The 25,591-nt window shown below is 38.6% G+C and overlaps 1 protein-coding gene across 4 annotated transcripts in view; it reads left to right on the top strand.

Annotated features, from left to right (window-relative positions):
* Positions 1–25,591, top strand: part of DCLK2 (doublecortin like kinase 2) — a 139,551-nt gene that overhangs the window by 17,668 nt on the left and 96,292 nt on the right. For all 4 annotated transcript variants that reach the window (XM_080671784.1, XM_080671782.1, XM_080671783.1 and 1 more), the window contains exon 2: positions 6,665–6,999. In XM_080671784.1, coding sequence (XP_080527910.1) covers positions 6,665–6,999 — 335 coding nt within the window. The remainder of the gene's footprint in view (positions 1–6,664; positions 7,000–25,591) is intronic.

Consider the following 25,591-nt stretch of genomic DNA (forward strand, 5'->3'; position numbering starts at 1 on the left):
TACGTGACTATATAGATAGTGATTTCATTCAGTACATTGTGAAATTCAGGAGGAAGAGAGTTTGAGGTAAGGATGGCAGTGATGGGGCATGATGTTAGTTTTAGACATGTAGCATGTGTGATATCCATATATTATTTAGTAGAAATGTTCTGTAAGTGACTTGAACTCAAGAGAAAGGACTAGGCTGGGGATGTCCTCATTGTTTGAGTCGTCTGGGTATAGGTGGTGGTTGAAGCAAAGATGATGGAGAATCTAAGGGGGTTGAGGGATGCCTGGATGGGTGAGAGATAAGGATCCTGAAAAGCAGACCAAAAGGGAATAATCAAAGTAAAAGGTAAAACAAAAGAAATTAGATCGTGGAAGCCAAGGAGAAAGGATCCGCAGGAAGAGAATCATGACTGGTGTCCATTGCTCTCAGAAAACATCAAGTAAAATTAGAAAGATGTGCTCTGCATTTAGCAGTTAAGAAAGAAGTACTTGGGGGTCAGGGTGAGCAATGTTTCAGCCAGCGGAGTGCAGGGAGCAGAAGTGATGATGCAGTGGCTTTAGAGCAAATGCTGGGTGAGGAAGTAGGGAAAACAGGTGAGGAGTGCTTAATTTTTTTTTCAATTACAGTTGGCATTCAATATTATATTAGTGTTAGGTACAGAATGGTTATTAAACATTTATTTAACTTACAAAATGATCATCTTCCCCCCATAAGTCTAGTACCCACCTGGCAATATACGTAGTTATACACTATTGACTATATTCCCTGTGACTGTTTTGTAACTTCTGGTTTGTATTTCTTAATCCCTTCACCTTTTTCACCTAGCCCCTCAACCCCTCTCCCACTTGGCAACCATCAGTTTGTTCTCTGTATCTGAGTTTGTTTGTTTTGTTCGTTCATTTACTTTGTATTTTAGATTCCACATAAGTGAAATCATATGGTGTTTTTTTCTGACTTATTTCACTTAGCATAATACCCTTTAGGTCCATCCATATTGCCACAAATGGCAAGATTTCATTCCTTTTATGGCCAAGTAATATTAATATTTCTGTGTGTGTGTGTGTGTGTGTGTGTGTGTGTGTGTGTGTGTGAGAGAGAGAGAGAGAGAGAGAGAGAGAGAGAGAGAGAGAGATCTTTGTTAATACAATCATCTATCAATGATCACTTAGGTTGCTTCCAGATCTTGGCTATTTGAAATAATGCTGTAATGAACATAAGGTATGCATATATCTTTTTGAATTAGTGTTTCAGATTTCTTCAGATTAATACACAGAAGTGGGATTGCTGGATCATATGGTAGTTCTATTTTTAATTTTTTTTAGGAACCTCCAATCGCAGTATGAGGGATATTTGGGGATATTTGATAATTGTTTTCCACAGTGGCTGCACTAATTTGCAGTCCCACCAACAGTGCACCAGGGTTCTGTTTTCTGCACATCCTCACCAACACTTGTTTGTTGATTTATTGATGGGGGTCAGAGCGACCTGCCATTCTGACAAGTGTGAGGTGATAAATCACTGTAGTTTTAATTTGCATTTCTCTGATTTGTTATGTTGAGCATCTTTTCATATGTCTATTGGCCACCTGTATGTCCTCTTTGGAGAAATGTCTATTGAGGTCCTCTGTGCATTTTTAAATTAGATTGTTTGGGGGTTTTTGTTGTTAAGTTGTATGAGTTCTTTATATATTTTATTAACCCCAGATGAGATATATCATAAGTAGGTATCTTCTCCCATTCAGTAAGTTGCCTTTTTGTTTTGTTGATTTCCTTTGCTGTGCAAAAACGTTTTAGTTTGATGTCATCTGATCTGATTACTTTTTTCTTTTGTTTCCCTTGCCCAAGAAGACATATCCAAAAAATATTACTAAGAGCCATGTCAAATATTTTACGCTCTATTTCTTTTTTCTTCTAGGAGTTTTAATGGTTTCAGGTCTTGCATTTAAGTCTTTAACCCATTTTGAGTTTATTCTTGTATGTGGTGTAAAGAAGTGGTCTAGCTTCATTTTTTGCATGTATCTGTCCAGTTTTCCCAGCTCCATTTATGGAAGAGACTGTCTTTACTCCATTGTACATTCTTGCCTCCTTTGCTATAGATTAATTGACCATATAGGCTTGTGTTTATTTCTGAGCTGTCTATTCTGTTCCATTGTTCTGTGTGTCTGTTTTTATGCCAGTACCATGCTGTTTTGATTAGTGTAGCCTTGCAGTATAGTTTGATATCGGATAGTGTGTATACCTCCGTCAGGGTCATGTATGGTTCCAATGAGGAATGTTTTTTACCTTGGCAGTGAATGGAAGCCAAAAGCCCATTAGGTTGAGTGAGCTGAGGAATGAAGAGGGGAGGGTCTGTGTGTGAGAGACAGTGTACAATAATATTGTAGGGAGGACTGTCCAGTTTAACAGAGGAGAGGAGAAGAATGCCCTTGAAATCGCAGTATGAGGAGAGGGAAGGACCCAAGTCCTGGTAGAGGGACTTAACGATGACTAGGAGGAGGGTATCCTTATCACTGAAAAGGGAGAGGAGGTGGAAAAATGGGCACAGACTGACAGATATTTGTAGGGAAGAAGGTTTTCAGAGAACAGGAAATTTGCCAGTTCTAGGTTTTAACAGCCTTTTGCCTCTTAAATAGGAGGCAGTTAATTTGTTTAAGGATAAAAATGAATGGTTAAGAAGTACCCAGGTTGTATTACACCGTTGTGGACACTTAATTTGTCAACCTTCTAAACATAGTCATAAAAAATGTCTTTGAACAAATGTCAGTGGGAAAAAGCCATAACCATGCCTCTGGAGAGACTCTTAAAAGGAAATTGAAAGACTTCGTTTTATATCATGCTTGAAGACAATTAAGTGGTATAACCTGCTTATGCTTCTATCCATCCTCTTTCTGTACAGAAAGCAAATCCTCTTTGTATGTAGCACTCATATGATCATAATTTTCAAAATGGTTTCCTCTTAGCATCTTATGGTCAAAGAACTGGTATCAAAGAGTGTATCTCAATTCTCTTCAGCCAAGAACACAACTATGGTTGGGTTTATTGGTCACTGCATCAGGGATGCACGGGCATAAGATGACATTATGGGGTGTCTCGTGAAGAGTGTTGGATCTGTCTTAGAATTGGGGCTTTGGTTGGATACTTTCAGGGAGGATCTAAGGAAGAAGGGACTCATTCTGTAGTGAGTGCTGACAAAAGGAAGGGCATTTCTATAATTGGGTATCTCATTAAATCTTACAGGGAGAGCAAACTAGATTGAGGAAAAAGCTGTAATTAATAAAGAAGTTGTCATTCATTGGGTGTGAGAGAGGGATATTTGGGGATATTTGATATTGTTTGGATTGCACAATGACTTAATTTTTGTGTCACTTTATCATAGTCTCAGAGTGACTTTGTTTGACATAGCTATTCTGTGAGATTAGATCCCATGGGAGAACATAGGTCTGATTGTGAGCATCAGACCAGCTTGAAATCACATTAAGTCTAGCTATGAATGTTAGATCAGTTCTGGATTTCAGGGACTGCTTAATTTTCTTTATATTCATATATATATATATATATATATATATGTACATATATATATATATACACACACACACACATATATATGTACACACACATACATATATAGTACATATATGTGTATATATATGTGTGTATATATGTATATCTACACATTTATATCCTAGTTTAACTAGTTTTAATGAGATCTTATCCTTTTCTTGCTTTGGCAAGTGCAGTATTACCATGTATTGGGAAGAGTTAAAGTCTCTCATGATGTATTTCATCAGTATATCGAGATTTTAGAATATACTTTTTCAGCTGTATCAGTAGCATAAAATGTATCTCCATTTGGAAAACTTGTTATATTTACTGGGAATGAACAGAAATAAGATGCTTACACTGATCCTAGTGGGAAGTAGATGGTGATGAAGGCAGATAGGAAGGGTATTTTCAGAAATATTTAAAGGATAGAGTGGGCAGAACTCAATGTCAAGATGTATGTAGGGAACCAAAAGAAAGAAGGCTCTGACCCCTAAGTTTCTAGCTGACTAGTTTGAGTAGGGAGTGAAGTTGCTCCCCAGTATGGGGAGGAGGGGAGCTGTGGTAAGCTGGCAGGGGAGTAACAAATCTACACACAGTAGCATGAATCTGGTTGGGGCGAGGCCCATTGCTTCTAATCAATCTTGTAGGTGTCTAGTATCTAACAGAGAATAGTAATTTATTGTGAAACTGCCCAAGGAACCAAGATCTTAAATTCTTTTGTCAGCACATAGGCAAAGCTCTCGCTGTAGGCAAATCTATGTAAGTGACAAGATTACAATCAGATTGTTTGGTCTGGGTGGGGACATGACAAGGGAAGCTGGTCTGGGTATTGTGGTGGTATTGTTATCAAGGTATGACATCTATACTATAGGGTTTTATGTGCCAAGTATAAAGAAACACAAAGCTAACCTCAAAACCATGTCCTGAATAGCTGTGTTGAAATGTTGAGTACCAAGGATGCCAAAGTAGGTTTCATATCATGTCAGCACCTAGCACCCGAGCTGGTGCATAGTAGGTCTTCAGTGCATATTGTGAAGGTCAGTATAGGCTTAACAGAAGAGCATCCTATGAATTATTATTTACATCTCCTGTGGATGTAGAGAAGGGGTGAGGCTCTCTCTAGCAGGCACTGGCCAGCCTTGGTTCAAAACTATACATAACGTTATTATGGAACTGATCTAGGAGTTTTAAATAGAAACATCAAGGGAGAAGAGGAGAGAATGAAAATTTATCTGTAACCACACAAAAACAAATTAAAAGACAGGCTTCCTTTGCCTATTTTCATTTTGATATTCTGAACCCATGTAAAGAAGCAAAATACAGAAAGATTTAAAAGGTAGCTCTCTTGGTTAATATGTCGACTGTGCAGGGACTACATTGATCAAGGAAATATGACATATTAAATATTTTCTTGTTTTATTTTTTCTCCCCAGTGTCTTTTTCTCTTTCTTTTGGGAAAGGCTTTTCTCCAGCTGACTTCTCTCTGATCCTAAAAGAAAATCACCTTTTCTTGCTGAGGTTCCTCTTTTTATTGTAGTATTTTGGATCAGAACATACAATTTAATTTTTATCATAGGTAAAATTAGTAAGAGCTTTTCAGTGTGAGAGTTGCTTTCTCTGTAAAGTTAAAGCAAAATCATAATTGTTTATTTTTTGCTCATTAATACATGCACATGCTATATGGTTCTATTCTATTAAATTCATACCTATTTTGAAATTATGTGACACTTTCCCAGATGATTACACTATGAAAAATGATTTAGATAAACCTACAGAGATGAAAAATCTCTAAATGGTGATGGTTGGGCTGGACTTCAAACTACTGGTGTGGATGCAGCATTAAAGCCTGTGACCCATGCCCTAGTTTTCTTGGACAGGGACCCAATTATACCTCCTCTTTTTAGGCCCCCTTATATGTCTGATCTGTTACTGACTTGTTCACGTGCCATTGGAAGTCTTTAAGTTCTCCAGTAATCAGGATTTAAACAACATCCTGGTAATAATTAAACATATTTATATTAATAGGTTTTCCTCAGGACTTCTCCTTCAGTGTTTTGGTTATTTTTGTTTTAAGCATTCACAGCATTTAAGGGTTGAATCCTATCATTATAATATTAAGAATGAGACTATTATACAGAATGGGTGAAAAAGTGGATTCTTTTTGAGTTAGAAGATATCTTAGAGAAATTCTTAGATTGTAACCCTTTTATTTTATATGCCAAAAAGTTGAGATTAAAATAATTGGTGGCTTCTGAATCTTGCAAAAGAAAAATTATTTTTTAAACATATAATTATGCTTGTTCAATCAAAATATATTATTTTTAAACATATAATTTTGGACCTTTTAATCAATATTTACTCAGTAAATCAATTGACATAGTATAGTTTTTATGTTTTTCTTAATAAAATTTGAACAGAAGACTGTGTGATGAACACATCATTTTAACTTAATATCCTTTCCCATTTAAATAGATATAGAAAAGGGTATCTATTTAAACTAATTATCTTAATCCACATTCTTTAAGGAAAAAATGCTGAGGTATGCTTCTTTGAGTCTTTAAAACTCTTCTTCCTTTTTGTGGTGCTTCATTAATTGAGTAAGTGATCCTATAACTGAATATAACTTAGTCAGTTATGTGAAGTTGTGGTGATCATTCTTTGATTAGGACTGAAATCTATAATTGGAAGGAGGAGGAAAATAGTTTTATTTATATGACTATTACTTTGTGATATAATTATTTCTTCCAGAAGAAATTATTTAAAAATTAAATTAGTTAATGGACTTTGGAACTAAGGATACTTTAGAATTCATCTGTTGCAACAACTTCATGTTACAGATAACGATATTGAGACCCAGATTGCAGAGAAATTTTCCAGGAAGACACTTTGGATCAGAACAAAACCCTGATCTCTCTTGTTTCTTTGTCCAGTGATTTTCACTTTGTGATGCATGTTGTTCCCAGAACCAACCTAGATGCTATTAAAAACAAAGGGCGGGTGGGGAGAGTGCCAGAGAAGGGCATGGATCCTTTCAGTGAACCTGCCCAGTTCAGGGGCTCGTTCATTGGGTGTCCAGCATTTGTTCTTCCATGGTGGGGAAATCATGCTAATAAAACCGCTGTTTGCTTTTTAGGTGAGAGTTACGTGTGTGCATCGAACGAACCATTTCGTAAAGTTGATTACACCAAAAATATTAATCCAAACTGGTCTGTGAACATCAAGGGTGGGACCACCCGAGCCTTGGCTGCTGCCACCTCGGTGAAAAGTGAAGTGAAGGAAAGTAAAGATTTCATCAAACCCAAGCTAGTGACTGTGATCCGAAGCGGAGTGAAGCCTAGAAAAGCCGTGCGGATTCTTCTGAATAAGAAGACCGCACATTCCTTTGAACAAGTCTTAACCGATATCACCGAAGCCATTAAACTAGACTCAGGAGTGGTCAAGAGGCTCTGCACCCTGGACGGAAAGCAGGTACGGTGATTCTAGCCCCCAGCTCCCCACCTTACTTTTAAATTCTCCTTGTACCATGGCAGTTACATGTTTGACAATATGAGCTTTGTATCTGCTAGATATTTTAGTAGTCCTACTTGAGAGGGGTGTGTGTGTGTGTGTGTGTGCATGCGTGCATGTGTATGAATTAGCCTTTATCATGAAAGATGTAAGCGGCTCACCTGTCTCTTTACACAAATGTCTCAAAATTATATATAGAGAAATCTATAATTCTTATGGACACTGGAATGTAAACTTGGAAGGGAAAAGTGTACGTTGAAGAGGCTTCCTACATTAAGTGGGATGTTCTCTACTTAAGAATAAGAGCACCTAATGACCAGTAGACTCATTATGTGTTTGGGAAAGCCACAGCAGAAGTAAAAATTAAAGATATTTAACATTTTTTTAGCAAAGCATTTCCTCCCCACTCATGTATAATATGGAAAATGCATTTAAAGGAGAATATTTTCATGAGAATGTTCATATGAATTTCATATGGAAGAATGGAGGTAATTAATCAGCATTTCTGAAAAAACATACACATAAACTACACAGGGAAATGCATGCCAAATTATGGTAACAATATACCAGGCACTCTAATGGGCTAAAAAAAAAAAATTGGGCAAATTGCAAGTACGCATGAATAGCAGTTACACAAATACCGAGTTTTGCCACAATCAGATTATCATTCCTAAAAAGAAACATGTGGTTTCTGAAGTGTATTTTCCCTAGTTTCAATGAGGTTAAATTGTTTATATTTACATTGTATAAACATAGTTTCCAGTATTCACTTTATTTCTTCATTTCATTTTGTTTCTTCTCTTGAAAAGAATTTATTTTGAAGTGTTTGGCTCATGTAGTGCTGAAAATGAATAATACTAAACACTGGAGCAAAAGTGTCTTCTGGTAGGGGAAAAAAAATCGTTTTCTAAGACCAGATCTAGTTACTACATTGCTTCCTGAATCATTAACAAAATTTTAAAAATAGGTTCCAAAAATTCCAGTAGAGTTTAATGAAGTTGTGACTTCTCTAATTAATTAAATTAATGATTAGAAGGCAGCCTGCCCCAAGACTGGAAATAGCCACTTTACAAGTTGATTTATTCTGCAAGTAAGTGACCACAAGGAAAAAGAGAGATTTGATAAGTCAAATAGCTAATTCTTGGTGGGCACAGGGGGGATAGGAACTATAGAGACAGATATTTAAGATGCCTAACAAAAGAAAAAAGGAAAATTGTAAGTATGCCAAATTAGAAAACCTAAGTGGCATATAAACAGTACATGCAGATGAGATTTTAAAAATTGAAACTTATTTGGAAATCTCCAAATGAATGTTTTAGGGAAATTTTAAGTGAAATAAAGAAGTTGAATGTCTAATTGAAATAGTAATCATTGAAATTTTAATAGTTATCTAAAAAATTTTATTTTTGAAAAGACTCCAGACTAGAAATATTTATATGGAAAAATGTTGACTAAAGCACAAGCAATCCAAAATCATCAACATATTAAAAAATAATACACTGCCATGAGAAGGATTTATGACAGGAATGAAAGGATGACTTACTGTTAAGAAACCTGTTAATACTGGGATCTAGAAGATAGTTATTACACACATAATCCCAAAAAATATATCACAAAAGCACTTGACAGAATACAAAATCTAAATTCAATTAGAGATTTAGTAATAAAAATGGAGAATTCCCTAACAGACTAAAAAATCCTCTCTGAAACAAAAGGTCTGTGTAATTGGTATACAAATGAGATACTGGAAGTATTTCTATGATAATCAGGTAAGGATGCCTGATAGCAGCAGTATTCAACATTCTTCTGTACATTCTTTCTGATTTTTATTTATAGTTTAATTGCAATTTCAATAAGAATCCAAATGATTTTGGGATGGGCAGAAGGAAGGACACAAAACAAAGTGATTTTAAAAGTTAATCTGGAAAAATAGGCAGGAAAATTTTGGAAATAATGATTAATGGGCTCTCATGCTACCAGATATTAAATCACCTTTCTCATAGTATACCAAAAATAAATTCCAGGTGTTTTAAAAATATTGATGTCAAAATGAAACCAAAGAACTAAAGGAAAAGATGTCAATAGTTAGGTTGACATGGGAATGGATTTTCTAAGCATAAATGTAGTGGGAAGATCACAAAGGAAAAGGTTGGTTAGACAACATAAAAATTAAAACTTTCTAGCTGTCATAAGCAAGGGTTATATACTTTTTCGTTAAATCATAATAGTTCAATATGAAAAAAACCTTAACACTGCCATGGCAAAATGAATCAAACACCAAACAGACAATTTGAAAAGGTAGAATTATAAATACTAAGTATAAGAAAGCTCAGTCTCACTAAATAAATATGCATGAAAACAATATGATTTTTTTAATATTTAAAGTTGACATGTTTTTGAAAAAGAAAATGTCCATTATATTTTGATATGCAGTTAATTGGCATTCTCAACGAATGATGGAAGTGTAAATTTCATAATCTTTATGGAAAGCAGTTTGTTTAGTACAACTATACAAATGTCCTTTCCATTTGACCTAATAAATTAACTTATCCTAAATAACCTGAGATGCCAACATAATTATGCATGAGAATTCATCCCAGCAATAAGATCAAAAGATTGAAAACAATTTAAAATCCCTAAAATAGAAAACAGTTAAATAACATCACCATAGAATTCATAGGGGTGGCCTTTAAAAAATGGGGGCAATTTAAAGACATGGGGAAATGTTAAGTGAAAAAGGCAAGAAATAAACTCTGTAGTATGGTTTCAATTTTGTGTTAAGAAAGAAAAGTAGAGGAAGAATTTTTTTAAGAACTAATTCAGAAGGAAACACAATCATAGTTGCCATCAGAAACCTAGTACCTGCTGTTCTGATTTCTACTACTTCTTCCTCATGTCTGTTTAAAAGCAAAAACGCAAGCGCTAAGAAAGAAAACAAAGACCGATTTCAATCAGATTGTGGAAATTAAAACATTCTGAGTTAATCCTTGAAATTTTGGCATGTGGCTATAAAATGTTACAAGCATCACTTTTGTCACTGTTTAGGTCTAAACATTATTTCCCATATGCAAAGAGAAGAGATATTTTTAAACTTTCAGATAAGATTTCTTTGGAAAAATTAGATGTTAGTTTCCATAGGCCCAGTTTTGGATATTGTATTTTCAGAGAGCCAGGTATCCTTCAAAGCTATAGTCTTCTTGGCGTTGATTCAACATCTGTGCTCTAGATGGACTTGCTATTTAAAACTTCATGTCTGTTGTGTGGTTGATATGTTATAAATATAAAGAGGACATTAAATCTTGCTTTGAAGTAGCATAAGAAATTTGTCTTATGCTTAAGATGTATGCATATCTTTAAATGGGCATTGTTTGTTCTGATTTTACTTTATAAATTGATTTTTTTAGGGGGCATGTAAAACTATCTGCTTTCTGAAAATTCTCAAGAAAAGGACAGCTTTGCTTAGGTGAAGAGAGAGGAATGAGAAAAGTAGGATCTGCTAATGAGTTGTTCTGCACAAAATTTTAGGCCATCTGCCTCAACTTCTTATGTGCTTTCCTACTCAGATTGGTAGTTTTCATCTTAAATTAATCTGATCTTGGACACAAGCGGAGATAAACAGTTTCTAGGCAGTTCATTATGCAGTCACCGATTCCATTCCTGATACCCATGTTAGAGTTTTAAGGGGCCCTGGTTATCTTTTTTATGTGTTTAAAAGCTTTCCCGATTGAAGAGGCAATGAATGGTGTGGCATGTGCTAGTAGCATTTATGCTGGTAACCCGATGTCTCTTGAGTCTTCTCTGTCAAAATGGATAATTACGTCTTCCTAGTGGTATTGACTCAATTTACAAGGCCTGACGTGGTTAGTACAACTAACTCAGGTATTCTGTGTCTCTTGTAAAATCACTTCAAATAAAATCAAATGTTAGGATTTATCCATTTTAACTCTTGGATTTGCTTTAGTGTAGAGCAGTGGCTCTCTACTGGGTATGTTTTTGCTCTATGGGACAGTTAGTGGAGTTTGGAGTCATGTTTTGATGCCACAACTGGGGATGAGGATTCTACTGGCATGTAGTGGGTAGAGGCCGGGATGTTGCTATCTAGCCTACAGTACATAGGACAGACAGACAACAGACACAAGATAATTCTCAGGGGTCCAAAATGTCAATGGTGCTGAGATTCAGAAAACCAGGTGTAAAGTAAGTGAAGTGATTCAAAAGGAAATGACACTTGTTTGAATGTTAACTTTATCAACGAGGCCACATGCTAAACTTTATTTCAGTACTTAAAGATTTCCCCATAGCCTGTGTGTGCACTAATTGAGGCAGGTGTGTTGGAATGTCATGGTTTATGGTCTTTGTTGTCCTGGGTTTCCATTTATTTGTCTTTGTTGTGTAGGGATGACATGTAGTTGGGGAGTACAGCTTCATAGGCAATTAAAGGTGGTTTTACATGTATTTAAAAAAAATCTAAGAAATGATGATTTTTATGGAGTTTTAAATATTTAATACTTAAAACGATGTGATGAGCATCAATTTTTTATTTTTTTTTAAATATATTTTATTGATATTTTACAGACAGGAAGGGAGAGGGATAGAGAGCTAGAAACATCGATGAGAGAGAAACATCGATCAGCTGCCTCCTGCACACCTCCCACTGGGGATGTGCCCGCAACCAAGGTACATGCCCTTGACCGGAATCGAACCCGGGACCCTTCAGTCCCCAGGCCGACGCTCTATCCACTGAGCCAAACCGGTTTCGGCAATGAGCATCAATTTTTAAAAAAAATCCACAACCTATGCATTTATAGATGGGGTGACTAGAAAAAAAGGATCTATAAATAGAAGTCATGACTATTCTCTTCAATAATTTTTTAAACTTGCAATTAATTTAGATTAAATGCTTTACTTTTGTTTTTCTTTTTACAAATGGAACCTTGAACTTTTACATTAAAGGCATTATATAGGACAATGAGGTTTACTTTTTTAAATTTCAAAAGTCGGGGTGAGTTTCTTATAATAAACTGCAGCAGGGGAGTTCTTTTTAAAAAATGTCTTTATTCTGTTAAGGGACTGAAAGGTCCAAATATAGCTTTTGTCCACATGTGTAAAAAATTCTAACTTTTAGCTTTCCCAGAAACAGCAGAGTTTTAACATAAAAGAAACATATTTAGTGGAATTTTGGAACAAGTTGATTCTTGTCATGGGCAGAGGCAAAACAGACTCAGAAATTGCTAGCAGTTGATGCTTTGGGGGTAAAATACTTCCAGACTTTGGGACCACTGCCAGCCTTCGGATGCCCACGTGCAGCGGGTTCTCCTTGGGGATCGTGGAGTGCCTCCATTTTACCAGTCATCGTACGGTTTATGGAGGTTTCCATCCTTACTTTTCAAAAAGTTTGTTTCATGGGTAGCATAATATAAATATATTTATTTTGTACCTGACTAACTTTTCTGGCATCAGTTTCTAGTAAAGGTTAATTTCTTTGTAACGACCCAATCAATCTTATTTAAAGCAATCTCTTCTCAAAAATTGCTACATAGAAATCAAATGGTTGAGATCTATTTATAAATATTTTCTACAATTCATTTGATCCTTATATAATACTTCTTTGAAGTAGATGAGGACAGAGTTTGATTTTTAGTTCTCATGTTGCTCCCAATGCATGGAATATATTTTATGTTTTTGGATAGTAGAAATTCAGACAACCGTGTTTTGTCTGACTAGGTACCTCCATACCTCTGAAGCATGGTTCACCCTGATCTGTCTCAAGTAATGGAAAATTATCTCAATCAGGAATTAACAGACTACAGAACGAACTATAGTGGGATTTTTCCCCCAGTATAGCAGGAAGTCCAGGTAAAAGAAAGGCAGAAAACATTCATTTTGTTCTTTGATCCCTGACCCAAGCAGAAAAGGTCTGGGGAGGCTTAATCTTGGTTTTTAATTTAATGAACACCTCTTTTCAAAGAGTGGGAAGAAAGAAGGAAGAACTTTGTCGAAGTAAAGTTTGTGTTTTGCCATTCTGGGATCCATTGTATAAGCAGTTTCCCCAAACCTTTTATAAGATCTTTTCCCTTTTAATGGGAAACTGGACACAAACACAAAAATCCTGTTCATAATTACTGCAGCTGCAAATTAGCAGGACAGATGCTCAAGGTGTAGGTGAGATAAAAATGACATCACTGTGAACTCTTGTTTCCTTATTTATTCTTTTGGTGTCTAAGCTGGAGTAACAGATGGAGCATAAAGATTGTGTTAAATTCATTTCATTTTTGTTATAAATGTATTTTTCAGTGGTTATAATAATTATTATTACAATGTATACTTTGTTACATATGAATTTTACAACACTTAGAATAATAGCTAGCAGCCTAATTAGCTAATAGATAAAAAGCTAGTAGCTTCCTATGTTAGGCATTTTGATAATGCTTTCTATTACCCTTCTCTCATCCTCACAATAACCTTGTGATGTTCTAATTCCTATTTTACATTGGGGAAATTGAAACAGAGAGAAATCAAGTAACCTGTTCAAAATCACACTGCTGGGGGAGCTGGATTCACACCCTGGAAGTATGACTCTAGGCCTCCCCCCAACCCCCAGCCACCACTCTTCACAGCTGTGCTCTAAGCCCTCTGTGGACAGGCTTTGTGAAGGTCATCGGTGATAATGAGGAACTGGAAAAATAACTAATAAGCTAATTGGATTATTTTATTTTAAAAACTTTTCTTTTAGGCTTTAGAGTGATGCAGTTTTATCTGGGGGTTATCTACATGTGGTAAGATTATTCTTTGAGTAGGATCTGAAACATGAAAAAATAGGTTAAGGAATGATTATATACTTGACAAAAAAAAACTTAGAGTTATTTTATAGATTTAATTTTTAAAAATTAAAGACTATGACCACAGAAAGTTTAGAAAATATAGGAAGAAATAAATATACAATCTTTCCATTTTAATACTTTTTAAGATTCTATTTTCATATACATGTTTCTTTTTTCCTAAAGAGACAACTATGCAAGTAAAATCAGTGCATTTCTACTGGAAAAATTAAAACAATTCAGAGAAATGCAAAAAGTGAAAGTTTTAGTCACATCTGCTCTTCTTCCCAAACCTCATTCTACTTCTTAAAGGGAATCACAAATAACAGTTTTGTAAATGCAATTTAAATATGTATGTACACATAGTTTTTATATAATGTGGCTTTTCTCTGTAATCTTGTATCTTATTTTTCCCCACTTATTAATCATATTCTTCCATGTTACGTAATCTTCATATTTCATACTTAAGTGACTGAATACTATTCCATTGGCTAGATGCATCCTAATTCATTTAACCTGTTGCTCGACATTTGGGTTTCCAGTTTTTCATTCTTTTAGTCTCTAGTCCTTTTTCTGCCTGTAGATTTCAACATGCCTTGGATCATTTACTTAGGATAGATTCCTAAAGGTTAATTACTAGAAGAGACTCTTAAGTATTTTTGGGCTTGAAAGGTATTATCAAAGCTGTAGACAAAAATTTGTCCTCATTGGCAACATCATGGCCAGGTGCCCCAGTATTTCCGTAGCTGGGAGAGACTAGTAAAGATTAGTTGTGACAGCCCGGCGCAATGTGCATGCTTAATTTGTTGCATAGAAAACACACATTCTGTGAAATTGAAACCCACCTGCATGCATTCCTTTTATCACTTCTACCTTTGCTACTTTCTGTTTTAGAAAATAGTTTGAGGAGAAAAGCCAGTTAACCTGTGTATCAGTTTTATGCCAGAGGCTAGTGCTCGGGGCTAGTCTTGAAAATGTCAAGCTCAGTAGGGAGAACAAAAAGGAAACTTTTAAAGCAGATAACCCACATTATGAAACTAGTAGCCCTGTGCACGAGTCCGTGTGCCAGTAGCTATCTGCTGCCCAGTGGCTCTCCGCGGCCCAGAGGCCCTTGTGGCTGGGGCGGGACGCTTGCCTCGTCACTGCGGAGACAAAGCAAGCATTCTGCCAGGCCGCTCACACTGCCTGCTCTCAGCGGCCGCCCCCCAGGACTGGGGGACTCCGGCAGGGCTGAGGGGACTGGGCGCTGCCATCTTTGTGATAGAGTGAGTGATGGTTAATTTGCATATTACCCTTTTATTAGATAGGATGTGGCCTTAATTGTGAACTAAGAGACCTAATGCTTCAGTTAATGTTTGCTTTCTAACCTTTATAGATGCCAAAAATCCCATATTTCGTGAATTCGGGTAACATTTGCTTTGTGATATTTTGAGTCAAGATTACTTGACATGGATACTTTGTAAAGTTAATTGATGGCTTTTGGTGGGTCACCACTAAATTTTACATTTGTTTTGTTGTTTTTGTAAAATATCATGAATGTCTGCTAATCCCAATTTCTACCACTATATGCAATATATGATGTTACTTTACAAGTTTTATTGAACTTCATGAAAGGGTCATTTATTCATCATGCTTCATGATAACAAGGACAGGTGCAAAGTCAGTATAGTATTTTAGAATGTACAACTGATGTAGAACATTATTTAGTCCAGCTTGCTAATTTTTTAGAACCTGTTGAAATCTGTGCTGCTTCTCTTGACAAGTAAAGCCTGACTCAAAATCTTGTGTACGATCAGCTTGTTTGTAGATCACAGTGCAAATTTAATGACCTCTGCTTTGGCCTGTTTTTATTGGTTCTTTTAATTGGGGGAAGTATTTATTTTCAGCCTTGTAGTCATTGACTTTTTTAGAACAAACGTTAAGCTTACCCATGGTCCTCCACCCTCTTAGGGTGCTGCCTTCTAGAGAAGGAGTTAATTGAATCTAAACTGAAAATTACTTTGTGGGGGGAAAAATAGTGTTAGAGTCTGTGTTGGTTTTTTCAGTAACCCTGCACAATTTTCCAGATTTGAAAATTAACCTCTTGCAGGTTTTTGTTTGTGGTTGTGTTTTTTTAAGTAAGGAAGAACACCACACTTCAAACAGTGAAATGAGCTTCCATGAATGTTCTCTGTATATTTTTAGGACTTTTTAATTGTAGTGCGATGCAGCTGCCAGACTCCCAGCACAGAGTGTTGGAAGACTCTGTAGTCATTAGAGGTTCGCCACCACAGAAGTTTAATTCTCTGAGCTGGAGGGCTGTTAGAAATGAAGCAACGCTTACCCAAAAGGAACATTCTGTTTTTGGGTTTTTTTTCCCTTTATGTACTTCAGACTCTCCCTAAGACTTGAAATAGTAAAAGTTTTATTTAAAAAATGTTTTTGTAATGATGTATGGCAAGCGTCTCTAAATGTGAGCATAAAGACATTTGATTGTATTTGAAAATATTGCTCTCCCCACATGCTAAATCATGAAAATGCCATTGTAAGTATGAGTTATGGGAGATTTTTAAATACCTGTGTACTGGTACTTATTAAAACTGACATTAGTTACATGGTTGTGTTTCTGAAGGATTAAGTTTATTAAACACCTAATCTTGAGGATCACTTATGGTATATGTTTTCAGTGGTAAAAGATTATGGCTGACACATGCCGTTGTGAAACTGCAAATTAAAAAGTTTTCTTTTTATAAATAAACCAGAGGTTGGGCAAATGGAAACTTGTAAAAGCCCAGTTAGGTAACTGAATCCAAATTTTAACATTTTATGTCTTTTTCACTTAATCTAGTAGTCCAGATTTTTACATGTAGATAAAAAGCATAAAGGTTTTAAACGTTTTTGGAAGTTTTAAAACTGGTTTTTACTTCCAGAGCATTCCTGCTAAAGCAGCACCAGGGTCTTAGTCAGTTCTTGAGACCTTCCAGGAGTGAAGAGAGTTTTGGCCAATGTGATTTGTGCCCTGAGGAGCTGACTGTGGGCATCGGAGTCAGAAAATACAGATCTAAATTTGATTTAAATATATTCATTTCACCACCGCATTATAGTATTGAAGGAGGCAAGATTCGTGCTTGTGCATCGAGGAACGTCATTAAAGGTTTTTAACGATGGGAAAGGGCATCTGCAGTGCCAACTATTGTGGCAGGCTGTTGACGCAGGTTGTCATTTGTTCTCACGATCACCCCACGGCAGGTATATGGCAATATCGCTCTGCAGGAGTGTTTCAGAGCACGTCCAGAGAGCTGTCGTCCTTCGGTTTCCATTAGACCCCTGAGATACGACTGTGTACTTACCCCGTGAGGCTGCCTTTGACCCAGACATTTTTAGACTCTCTGAGCTAGTTTCTAAGACTCAAAGGAAAATCCATGTTACTGCTCCGACGGACATGCATGTGGCTTTGGAATGGCCAGCATAATGATGTAGGTATGTATGTCTGGTTGAGTGGAGATTTTTTAAAAAAATATATTTTATTGATATTTTTACAGAGAGGAAGGGAGAGGGATAGAAAGCTAGAAACATCGATGAGAGAGAAACATTGATCAGCTGCCTCCTGCACACCCCCCACTGGGGATGTGCCCGCAGCCAAGGTACATGCCCTTGACTGGAATCGAACCTGGGACCCTTCAGTCCGCAGGCCGACGCTCTATCCACTGAGCCAAACCGGTTTCGGCAAAGTGGAGATTTTTTAAAATGAAAAATTAGACAAGGGCAAGATTCTGCACAGTGTACCCTGCATTTCCCAAGGATAAGCCTCATCGACGGGGCTTTGGGTTGCCACGGAGGACCTGCAAGGATGGAAGTTGCACTTTAGGAGGTTTGCTCTGGTCAGTGTGACATGGGCACACAGGATGAGCAATCCTAAAGGATCGAATGTCCCCGGGAGTGGGAAGCTGTTTCAGGTAATATGATCTCAAAGGTGTAATACGTTACACAGTTTCCTAATTGATAATGGTAAGCGTTTCCTAAACTCTAGTCCAGGTAGGAAGCAGACATTCCTAAAGAAATTTAAGTAGTTTCAGGGGGACAGATTTGGTTTTAGCAGGAAATGAGAAAGATAGAATGGGTCGGGGGGTGGAGTCTACGTTTATAGACAGAAAGTATTATTTGGTTAACGATTATACCAAATCTGCATAGTGCCTAGAAAGAAGTGATATTTCATTTTAAATTTTAGGGTTTAAAAAAGAGCCTTCATGTTCCCTGAGCTTTTTGTATTGCCAAACTATTTGAAAGGTTTGTGGCAGGATGGGTATCAGAATTCTTATTCAGAAGCAATGCTAGAATGTAGGTAAACACTGCCTTTTCTTTTCATCTTTATTTTTTTATTTAAGTGTAATTGATACACAATCTTATATTGGCTACATTAGTTTCAGGTGTGTACAGTGTAGTGATTCAACATTTTTATACCCTATGGCCGTGGTCGGCAAACTGCGGCTCGCGAGCCACATGCGGCTCTTTGGCCCCTTGAGTGTGGCTCTTCCACAAAATACCACGGCCTGGGCGAGTCTATTTTGAAGAAGTGGCGTTAGAAGAAGTTTAAGTTTAAAAAATTTGGCTCTCAAAAGAAATTTCAATTGTACTGTTGATATTTGGCTCTGTTGACTAATGAGTTTGCCCACCACTGCCCTATGGTGTGACCACCCCACTAATTCTAATAATCATCTGTCACTGTGTAAACTTACGACGATAACACGGCCTCTTCAGTGCCTACTGGAACGGTGACTGCCTCCCCCTCCTTTCCCAGCACACACCTGACATGATCGAGCAGGTGATCGGTGACCATGAGGCAAATCTATATTGGGGGAAACCTGTTACTGTAGTGTGCCAGTCCTGAAACCTTCTGTCTGCAATAACACATTTATTTAGGTTGATTTAAAAATATAGTCACTATGACAACTAAGAAACTCGAACAAAAAGGTGCTTCTTGGTAGCAATAGATAAGAATACTTTTCCTTGAAATTATTAAAGTGGCATAGAAAAGAAATGGCCCAGGCTCATGAGTCTGAAATAATATGATCTAGTAACATACCTTTAAAATGTTGATAGCTTTAAAAATGTAAATGCTCCTAGGCTTTAGCTAGTAAAATGTAATCAGAAGCATATTGTTAAAGTAATTGTTGAAGACCTATCTCTACCTTATTTTTTTTATAATCCTCACCCAAGGATTTTTCCATTGATTTTTAGAGAGAGTGGAAGGGGGGGGGGGGGTGGGGAGACCAAGAGAGAGAGAGAGAGAGAGAGAGAGAAACACCAATGTGAGAGAGACCCATTGATTGATTGCCTCCCATATGCTACCTGACTGGTCCAGGGACCGAGCCTGCAATGGAGGTACATGCCCTTAGCGGACGCTCTATCCACTGAGCAAACCGGCTAGAGCCCTACTTTATATTAAAAACGAATAATGATTCGGCTTTTTATGACATTGTATATGCAGTTTCATGCTAATATCGCTAGGCTAATTTGGTGACATGTACAATTTTGAATTGTTTATATTGTATAATGGATTCTGGTTAATGGCTTCCTCAAACTATATTCAGGGCAATTTAGGCATCAATATATGGATTTGAGAGAGCAAGATTAAGTCTGTGGACATTTTGCCTGGAGGTTTTCTATAAATATAGGGATACAGGCATCTATGTACTTTATGTATATTCTATAGAAATGCATATAAAATTTACTTGCTTGGCAAACATCCAGTCTGCTAGTCTACTTACTGAGTCTGGACTCTAAAGCAAGGTTGTGGTGTTCAGTGTGTGGTCGCCGAGCGTCTCCGAGTGCCAGCTCGGTCAGAATGAAGAGGAGACGAGGTCCCTGCTCTTGAGGTTCATATATCCTCTATTTGGTGAGAAAGTTGAAAACATGACATAATTAGACAATGACAAAGGGCTAAGAGACATTGCTATTCAGCTAAGGGCTGGAAGTGTGAACCAGTGGAGTAGCGAAGAGTTCGTAAAAAAAAAAATGGAATGCAAACTGGGTTACAGCCGGGGAGATGGATGTGGAGAGACAGTTTCCCCCACCCCCACTCCACTGCCACCCTCCCAAACACAGGTGGCAGCAGGGGAGAAAAGCAAGGGTGAGTGTGAATGGCAGCACCAAGGGGAATGAAAGTAGTATCAGGACATAGTAGGAAATGAGTTGGGAGAAATTTGGAGGGGCGGGGGGAGATAGGCTTAAGTTCAAACAGAAGGCTATGGGGGGAGAGAATGCCAGCTTTTAAAAATATATATATATATTTTTATTAACTTCAGAGAGGAAGGGAGAGAGAAATAACATCAGTGATAAGAGAGGAAGGAGAAATAACATCAGTGATAAGAGAGAAACATTGATTGGCTGCCTCTTGCATGCCCCACAGTGGGGATTGAGCCTGCAACCCGGGCATGTGCCCTGACTGGGAATCGAACCATGACCTCCTGGTGCATAGGTAGACACTCAACCACTGAGCCGTGCTGGCCGGGCAAGAATGTCAGCTTTTGATGAAACAACAATGTAATAAAACTGCTTTGGGATCAGTCTGTCACTGGACTGATGAGTGGAAGACCACACAGCCAAGCAGAAGACCCGCCCAGCAGTCTAGGTGTGGTCCAGAGAGCCTGGCAGATGTGGACAGAGGCAAAGGTGTGAAGCAGAGAAATGGACTGAGTGCAAGATCTGGAACGTGGGCCCCTGGGGAAATGGGAGTGTGCTAAGAGCAACACAATGCCCTAGGTACAGTTACCGAGCCCCAGAGCTGGCGACACGTCGTACCACAGAAACGCTTTACAGTCCTTGTTTCCTCACGGGCCACTGAAGGTCGAACAAGCACAAATATCGAGACTGATATTGCCTGGAAGCTTTTTACATATACATGGATGTAGCTATATATCAGTAAACATATGCCTTCTACACTACATCCATCTTTTTATTTAGGTGACATGGCAATTCGTCATTAAGTCTGAGGTAGCAAAAAAACCTAGTTCATTTTCATCTAGGATTAAATTAAACTTACTTTTTTAAGACCCATTTTATTGTTGTCCTGATGAGGTAGAAATAATGTTTTTGTTTATTTACATGTCACAAATTGCTTTTGTGGGAGTTTTGTGGGTGTGTATTTTTTTAGTAGGGGTGTGTGTGTGAAGAACTTTTTTTTAAGTAAAATGTAAACCCAGTTTTACGTAGCAGATATCCTTATTTTGATGTTAGGGTAATGTGACCTCAGAAAATGTGACAGAGAACTACATTGTGACTGGAGCAAATTTTGCAGAATATGTGTAAGAACCTGTGCCACTCTCCTGTGGAAAATAGCCGAGTCCCCTCTTAATGTTTGCCTGGGCCCCCTGTCTTCGCCTACAGCCATCCTAGGTTTCCAGAGGGACTGGGTCCTGGAAGCACTGTTCTTGTCCCAGACCTTTTTATGAGACGGGGAAATGCTGTAGGAGCCTGGGGAGACATTCCCAGGCACTGGTGCCTCCTGCTGCACCTGGGCAGGCCCCTCCTTTCCGCTGTGGGTGACTGGTGCTGCCCTTCCCTCCTGGGCAGAGGTGAGCTTCCCTTTCTTGGAACTCACGCTCTGAGTCAGAGTGGAGGAGGCCTGTGGGCAGGACTAGCTCTATAATTTGTGGGGCCCAAAGCAAAATGAAAATGCAGGGCTGCTTATTAAAATAGTATTACAAATTTCAAGACAGCAACATCAGAATATGAAAGCAAGCCTGGGGCTCTGTGAACTTTGACCTCTCTCAAGGTCTTATGAGGCACAGGTGGGCTGCTTTGCCTTCCATCTAGATCAGGGGTGGGGGACATCCGGCCCGCAGGCTGTATGTATAAGGCTTGCAAAATCATTGGGCAGGAAAAAGGTTCACCAGCCCTGGCCTAGATGGAGAAGGGGCAGAGACGGGCTGCTTCTCCCACCAGCTCCTCACACGCCTGCCCATGGGCCAGCGGTAAGGAGGGCGGTGGCTCCCGCAGCCCCTCTGCACTCGGGTTGGTTTTGTTCAGAGGAGCATTGTTCCAGAGAATAGGTTGACTTCTGACAGTCACGTGGTAGATTGTATGCTACTACATACAAAGGAGGGCTGTGAATCCGGGTGTGCAGGTGGGACTGAACCTCAAGTGTAGAGTAGTATTAGGGTTTATTTTAAGGAACAATTGCAAGATTGGGGAGCTTTCCCTGCCCTGGTACAGTTGCTTTTCGCTATTCTCTGTAGTTAGGTTCGATAAAGTTGCCACAAGCACTGAATTAGCAAATACATGATCTTGCTGTATGTGTGTCTCTGTTTAAAGACACCTGATTGAATATCTATTGTTAATTCGTTTACATGAACGTAGGGGCAGCAGCGCTGTGTCTCACGCCCGAAGGAAGTGTACCCGACACATGCTTTTCTCCGTAAGACACATTACGCTCTTCCTGGGCTTAGGGACATGAGACAGCGCTTCAGCACTGTCCCAGGGCCACTGAAAGCAGAGAACCAACAAAAAGCACCAAAATAATGTGGCCACACAACTAAAGAGGCCACACAAAATACGGGAACTGAAACCACACAGCAGAGCCTCACTGTTCACGCTCAGCTGCGGGATGTGTTCCTTGGGCGACTCGGATTTTTCACCACTGAGCACATGTCAGCAAATGACCCCAAAAGCGCCACAGGAATTGATTTAGGGACTAAAAATAAACTTCAGCAAGTCGGTGAATTTGCAAACACAGACGCTGCTGATGTGGAGGACCGAATGTATTTTTGAATTTTAGCTCTTAGGTCACAGTGAGCAGGTCTTAAAGCAGAGCCATCTGTCAACATGGCAAAAAGAGTTTACTGTTTGTTTCTAAAGGGATGATACAGCAGGATGATATACATTCACAAGGCAATGTGTCAGACTTCCTAAAGTAAACTTGAAATGCATGTACTTCCCTCAGATAAGAGAATGTGAAGAGGTGTTGTGGGTTTGATAACCAACTGTGCTAATAATAATCATTAAGTGTCAACTAATTACAATGTGCAAAAATAAAAGGTCCAACTAACAGTAGGTTACATTAGTGTCAGATCAAATCATCTTGTGTAAACAAAGGCTGTAACAAAGGGAGGGGATGGAAAGGGTTCAGATAGGAAGAGAGGATAAGGGCTTTGCATGCCTTTAAAAGAACCTGATGTATGGCCCCAAATGTTGTCCCGTCCCTAATTATTTCGTGATTAAAAGAATTGCTTTGGAAAACAGAGTTCAGTGAGTATTTGTGATAGAATGTGGAAATTTAGAAAATGAGTGACACATTTTGAAAGCATTCTCATCTGAATGTCACTTGTGTGTTCCAAATATTTTGAGATGTTCCCGTGGAAGGAACTATTTTGTGAAATAAACAAATTAGATAAGGCAGTGCCTGCTATGTTGACAAGATAACTGAAAATGTCTTGAAGAAAATGTTAGTCACTCATAAAAAGCAGTTTGTTATCCACTTGCCTGAATGTGTGTAGTGAGGGCTCATTTATCAGTGTTTCATTTTGGTGGGGTTTTTTTTTGTGTGTGTGTTTGTTTTTTTTTTGGGGGGGGGGGGTGTTTTTTTGTCTCACTATGTTGCCTTATCGCCCCTGAAACAATTCTGTACAGTGGTGGCACAGTATCTTAGAGGCTAGGTATCTTGCTTTCTTGCTGCAAAGGTTTTTAAATACTTACATTTTCAGTTGTTTTTCTGCCTCCTAAAATCTCCCTCCTGGTGTCTGTAGCCTGGTGAGCTACTGGACAACAGTTTTGGTTTGCAGTTCTTCAGAGCAGTTCCCTGAAATCCTGTTCTTTCTTGCAGCCTTCACTGCACCAAGGGGGCTAGCTTAGCGATGCCCCGCCCTCCCTTCTGATGCTGCTTGGTTCTTTAAACGAATACACCTTTTTAAAGACTTACCAAAACCAGGTGATAATGTGAGACTTTTGACAATGAGGAAATCCCAATTTCATGATGAAATGGTTGCTTAGAATGCTTGAAAGCTATTTATGGACTAAATTTTAGATGATTGTTTTTCTAAATTATTAGTTCTCTCTATTCTCTGGAGAAGTAGCCCCCTCCCCCCCCAAAAAAACAAAAAACAATTTCTCTCTTTCACTCCATCAAGTTTTAGTTATATTTGGGAAAGGCTTAATTCTTGGAGATTCACAGTGCTCATTAGCATGTTAAAGGCTTTGAGATGTCCTGCAGTGAAGAAACCATTAACATTTCCCAAATTATTTGGTCATGGAACCCTTCCATGCAGAATGTCCTATTAATATCTCCTTGGACTAGTGTTCTATAACACGCTACCCTATTTTCCAAATGATTGCCCCCAGATCTCTATCTGTGATCATGTTTTGCCCCCTACCCCTATGTCCCATACCCCTGCCCCCTATCTTTTACATCCCACCGTGTTCCTGACAGTGGCCAGGCTTAAGTCTGCGTCTCATCCCTGGAGACCTTTGGGAGCTCATTGCTTCAAATGCATGTTTCATAGAGCCTTTGTAAGAGCTACTGGTGCTGAACCGGTTCCTTTGGAGATCAGGAATGAGATTTTGCAGTTCGACAAACCTGAATTTGACTCCTGGGTTCACCACTAACAGATGGCCTTTGTCAAAGTATTATTAATCTTGTTCACTTTTCTAAATGTGAATGAAGTGAGATGTATGCTTAAGCTCTTAGCACAGACCGATCATTGCAGAGGTCCTCATTAGCATCTCCACGGGTCCTGGGCACCATCCTTGCAGAGATGCCTGGAGTTGACTGAAGGTGGCAGGGAGGAGTATTTGGAATCTATTGTCCCAACAGGATGAGGCCTAGTCTTGTCATTCTTCACTGTGATCTTGACATGCCCTAAGTCCCAGGCTCCCAAGGACTTTGAAGTCCTGCCTAAAAGTGAAAGAGAGGCAAAAGCTAGACTATGAATAGGCCTGGTATAGGTTGTACAAACAATTTTAATATAAACAGGAACTATGAACTGGTAGAGTTAGAAGGTAGGGCTAGTAATAAAGACTTACCTAGGTTGTCAGGATTAAGTAAGGTATATGTGAATTGCCTAGCACATAACTGCAATTCACAAGTTGTATTAGTTATCTTTTGTTGCATACTAAATCACCCCAAACTCAAGGGTGTGTATAAGGAAGGGTTTCTTTCTCATTCTTTAGCGTTGGCTGCAGCACCTCGCTGATCCCAGTGAGCTGCAAGGGAGCCGGGAGTGGGATGGGGCTGGCTTAGCCAGGGCAGCTTTCCTCCACATTTTCATTCTCCTCCCACTTCAGACCAGCCCGGGTATTCTCATGGTACACTAGCTCCTTGATTAATGTCTTTTCATTTAACTTCATCTATATATATAAAAGGCTAATATGCAAGTTGTCCCCTCAGGAGTTCCACCGGGAGACTGGGAGTTCGATCGCTGGCTATGACGTGTGCTGACCACCAGGTGGTGTGCAGAACGAAGAAAGGCCCCGGCTGGCAGCCCAGAAAGGGAGGCTGGCAGCCGGAAGGCCCTGATTGGCCCTGATCGCCTGCCAGGCCTCGGGATCCTACCTGTGCATGAATCTTGTGCACCAGGCCTCTAGTTTTGTTATAATGTTGATGAGAAAAATACATTGATTCCATGCTGAGGATACTATCTGTGTGGAATGTGCAGGTTCTCCCACATCTGCATGGGTTTTCTCCAGAGACTCTGGTTTCCTCCCACACCCCAAAAGTGTTAGATGAATTGGTCTTCACTGTCCCAGTCTGAGTGAATGTGGGG

Source organism: Plecotus auritus (assembly GCF_963455305.1).
Source record: "Plecotus auritus genome assembly, chromosome: 6".
Lineage (NCBI taxonomy): Eukaryota > Metazoa > Chordata > Mammalia > Chiroptera > Vespertilionidae > Plecotus > Plecotus auritus.